At 58.4% G+C, this 3,557-nt stretch overlaps 2 protein-coding genes across 2 annotated transcripts in view; both read right to left on the bottom strand.

The window, feature by feature from the left end:
• MNEG_0729 (NB-ARC domain-containing protein) overlaps positions 1-181 on the bottom strand; it is a gene marked incomplete at both ends in the record, with an annotated part of 3,674 nt that extends 3,493 nt beyond the window's left edge. The window contains one exon of the mRNA XM_014050781.1: positions 13-181. Coding sequence (XP_013906235.1) covers positions 13-181 — 169 coding nt within the window. The remainder of the gene's footprint in view (positions 1-12) is intronic.
• Positions 182-2,106: 1,925 nt separating this feature from the next.
• On the bottom strand, positions 2,107-3,155 carry MNEG_0728 (hypothetical protein; the record flags this gene model as incomplete). Its single annotated transcript, XM_014050780.1, has 4 exons — positions 2,107-2,172; positions 2,372-2,539; positions 2,785-2,971; positions 3,151-3,155. 4 exons carry the CDS (start codon positions 3,153-3,155, stop codon positions 2,107-2,109), a joined length of 426 nt encoding a protein of 141 aa, XP_013906234.1.
• Positions 3,156-3,557: the final 402 nt, after the last annotated feature.

Genomic DNA, 3,557 nt, shown 5'->3' with positions numbered 1-3,557 from the left:
CCCCAATTGTACCGCCCCCGCCCTCTCCGGCCGCTCCCGCCGCCCCGGTAGCCGCCGCTATCATCTGAATATCCTCCTTGTCTGCCGCCGCCGCCGCCAGGAGGTCCGTCGTAATATCCAGCGTTGCGCCCGCCGCCACCTCCGCTGTACCCGCCGCTGCGATTTCGGCCCTGGTAGCCATCGTCATAGCTGCGGTCCTGATAGCCCCAGCCACCTCCTCTGCCCTCTGGAGCACCCCTCCAGCCCCCTTGCTGGCGAGGGGGGCCTCCCCGCCAGCCCCCCCGCGGAGGTCCGCTGTCCTGGTAGCCGGGGTCCCCACGATCGTCCCAGCCTCCTTCCTGATAACCGCTTCTGCGGCCCCCGCGGCCCCTGTAAGCCATTGCAGCAAGCCCGATCTGGCTGCACACTCAGCGACGTGCTGGTGCAGATGGACTATATGAATTGAATTATGTATGACCACGTGACACGCTGCATGTGGCACTTCACAATCGAAGGCCATCCAAGCGTGCTGCTGTGAGAGCTGCTGCACGCCACGCCGCTCCCCAGCTGCGCCAGCTGCTGCTGTGGCTTATGCTGCTGCTGATGCTGCTGATGCAAACTGCGCACTGCAGCACTGTAGTGCTGTGCTGCGTGCAAGCATGTGGCATTGAGGCAGCCAACATGGGAAACGACAACATTCAGCCCCACGGTATTTGCGCACCCGCTAAAACTTCTGCTAGTAGTCGTCAAAGTTGACTTTTATTGACTGTAAAGGCCGCTGCAACCCCATCCTTATACACAATGTGCCTCATAGAAGTAGCACAGATGAAAAGCTGGTATCCAAACCTCAGCTAACACCAGCCGCTCAATCCTTGGACTGCTCCACCCACAGCAACGCGAGGAGTGCCGCCTCCCCAGCCAGCACGGATGCTCAAGCACCGTGGTCGCAGAGGCACTACAGCAAGCGCTGCCGATCTGGATGCATTACCCGAAAACGTGCCACTACGAAGGACGTCATAATGTCATCCCAGGTGGGGCTTAGTTGGCTGGCTCCAGGGAGCCGACTGCGACTACGTACCAAGGGCCTGTCTGCCAACCCCAATGGCTACAAGACACGAGTGGCTTCGCTGCAACCGCCTGAGCTTCCCGTGGCGCCAGTTTCGCTATTCCTGAAAGTGTCGATGTCACTGCCACTTTTGGCAGTTGAAGCCGGCGAGGCTGGCACTGCTCCTCGTGCTGTCCCAGCTGCTGCAATTTCCCAGCCAGGCAGCCATGGTTATCTGTGCACCCCCCGGAAGCACCGGCAGGCCAACCATGCCTCGCATCCTCTATGTCGCCTGCTGAGGCGTATCCTTGGCGCACACCTCCGCTCCTGTTTTCCGGCATCATCGTCCTCAGACCATTGCGGCTGGTGCTGCCGGGCACATTGTGACGGTGGCATCAGCTTTGGGTACAAGAGTTGAGTCACACCGGCCTGAAACAGAAAACTTGTAGACAGCTCGTTCATATTTCCCGAAAAAAAATCAGTCAAATCTTCCCTGGTCTGGGTGCCGCGCGTTCGTACACTGAACGACGGCAGGAACAAGTGTGCGTTGGGGGAAGGGGGCAAGGGACGGCGACTGTCATACGAGACAGGCAAGGTAAGGCACATGCAGGAAAGGTGGTCGAGACACGCCAGGAGGTGTTCAATGCTGTTGTTGTTGGGGCAGCTGTCTTATTGACAGGTTGCAGCAAGGCGGACCGGTTAGCCAGGGCAGGCTATTGGGTTGGGACACACCTTTCTCACGGGCAAATGAGCAAGGCAAACAATAGCAAGAAGTACAAGCAAGCAAACCTGTTTGACAATGTGCAAGCCCACGAATCCCGTAAGCAAGCACAAGGGGGCACGTTGCGCAGCAAAGAATGCAGGAACACACCTGTCGTCATAACCCAGATGTTGCGAAAAGGGTGAATGGGAGTCGAGGGGTGCGACAGCGCAAAAGATCCCAAAATCCCCCAAAGCTTTTAATGTGCTGGGTTGTTGAGATGCGGATATTGCGGGCTGTCAGGGAGGCCTGAAGACCCAGCTGAAGGGTGTGAACATGCCGTCGATGGAAGGCCCCATTTAATTCAAATTATTGTGCGTTTTCAATAAAAACGCACATCGCTGATGCACAGCTTTTGCTCGGAGGATTGGTTGCTCTTGAACTCAACCTGCAGTTTTGCAAAGGGGGCAGGCCGTTGCCTATCAGCATCGCAGTTGCATCTGGACGCGTCCACATCTTGAAAGCCAAGCACACTCAGCGACCATGTGGGGCTGCACATGCCCAAGCCTCTGCAGCAATGTTCTGCAGCCCTCCACCACCCTTCACCTCTCCCCGCCCAAACCAACCCCCACGCCATGCTGCCCTACCTGATTGACGTCCCAGGCCGAGATGCTGCTACTGCAGCCTCCAAAGGATGCGTTGCTGTCCCAGTTCTGGCTCCAGGCAAATGCGCCCAGGGGAATCTCGAATGTGGCGGAGGTGCCCTCCCACTTGGAGGCCTTGAGGCTGGTCAGACTGATGGATCGGCAGGAGCCCTGGGCAGGGGGGGGTTGTTGAAAGCAGGACCGTTGTGAGATTCTCCATTGGCACAACGACGGATACGCGGAAAAGATCACAAAAAGATGCAGGAGCACTCTTCAAATGCGTCCAACACTCCTCATGCGCAAATTGCAGCATGCTAGCCCGGAGATTGCAAGCACAAGCATAACCATAACCAACAGCACTCAATTTGCGGGAGTGCCTGGCCACGTTTGGTCACCGCCTCCCGTGCAAAGCGCACCTTGTCGGACGAAGAGAGGGTGATGCTGAAGTCTGGAGTCTTGCCGCCATCAAGCTGCGCCTTGAAGCTAACACCCTTCTTGTCCTGCAGGGACCCCTGATTGGTCTTGAACGCTTGGGCACCATACTCGTTTGCGGCACCGCACTGCGCGCCGCTGTTGCCTTCTATCCAGGACTTCCATCCATAGCTGGTGGCGAGGGGTTGAAGAAGTTGCGAAGGTCCAGTTGCGGAGGCCTCAAGTGAGCCAGCGATGCCATTATAGGAGAGACGTGCAGGTGCAAGCTCACATCCATGACTAGCACAGAGCTGTAAACATTGGCACCTGTTCCCAAGCTCAACGAAAACCACTCAAATCAGAGGCCGCACCTCATGCCGAGCCAATTTGACACCCCGCTGGCGTCAAAAAGGCCGCCCAGCGGGCCCCTGGTCCACCCAGTGCTGGATGAAGCCGAGGCCGATGATGAGGCAGAGGCCACGGCTGTTGATGATGAAGTTGAGGAGGATGCCGAGGCAGAGGCAGACGCCCAGGAACCAGACCCGTTGCCGCTCTCGCCAGAGCTTGAAGCTGAGCCATCACTGCCGCTGTTGCCGCTGCCGCTCTGTTCGCCCTTGAGGGGATCGTATTTGCAGGTCCTGTCAATGCGGGGCCGTTTGTCCCAAGAGGACTGCCAGCCGCTGGGGGGCTGTCGGTCAGGATATGTGGGGCGGGTGCCGGATGGCAGCGTGGCCGGCTTGTCGGGGCAGTGGGAGCACGGCACCTCGCCTGGAAGGGG

The sequence above is a fragment of the Monoraphidium neglectum genome, assembly GCF_000611645.1.
Source record: "Monoraphidium neglectum strain SAG 48.87 unplaced genomic scaffold scaffold00063, whole genome shotgun sequence".
NCBI lineage: Eukaryota > Viridiplantae > Chlorophyta > Chlorophyceae > Sphaeropleales > Selenastraceae > Monoraphidium > Monoraphidium neglectum.
This window is presented reverse-complemented; position numbering and strand designations above follow the sequence as displayed.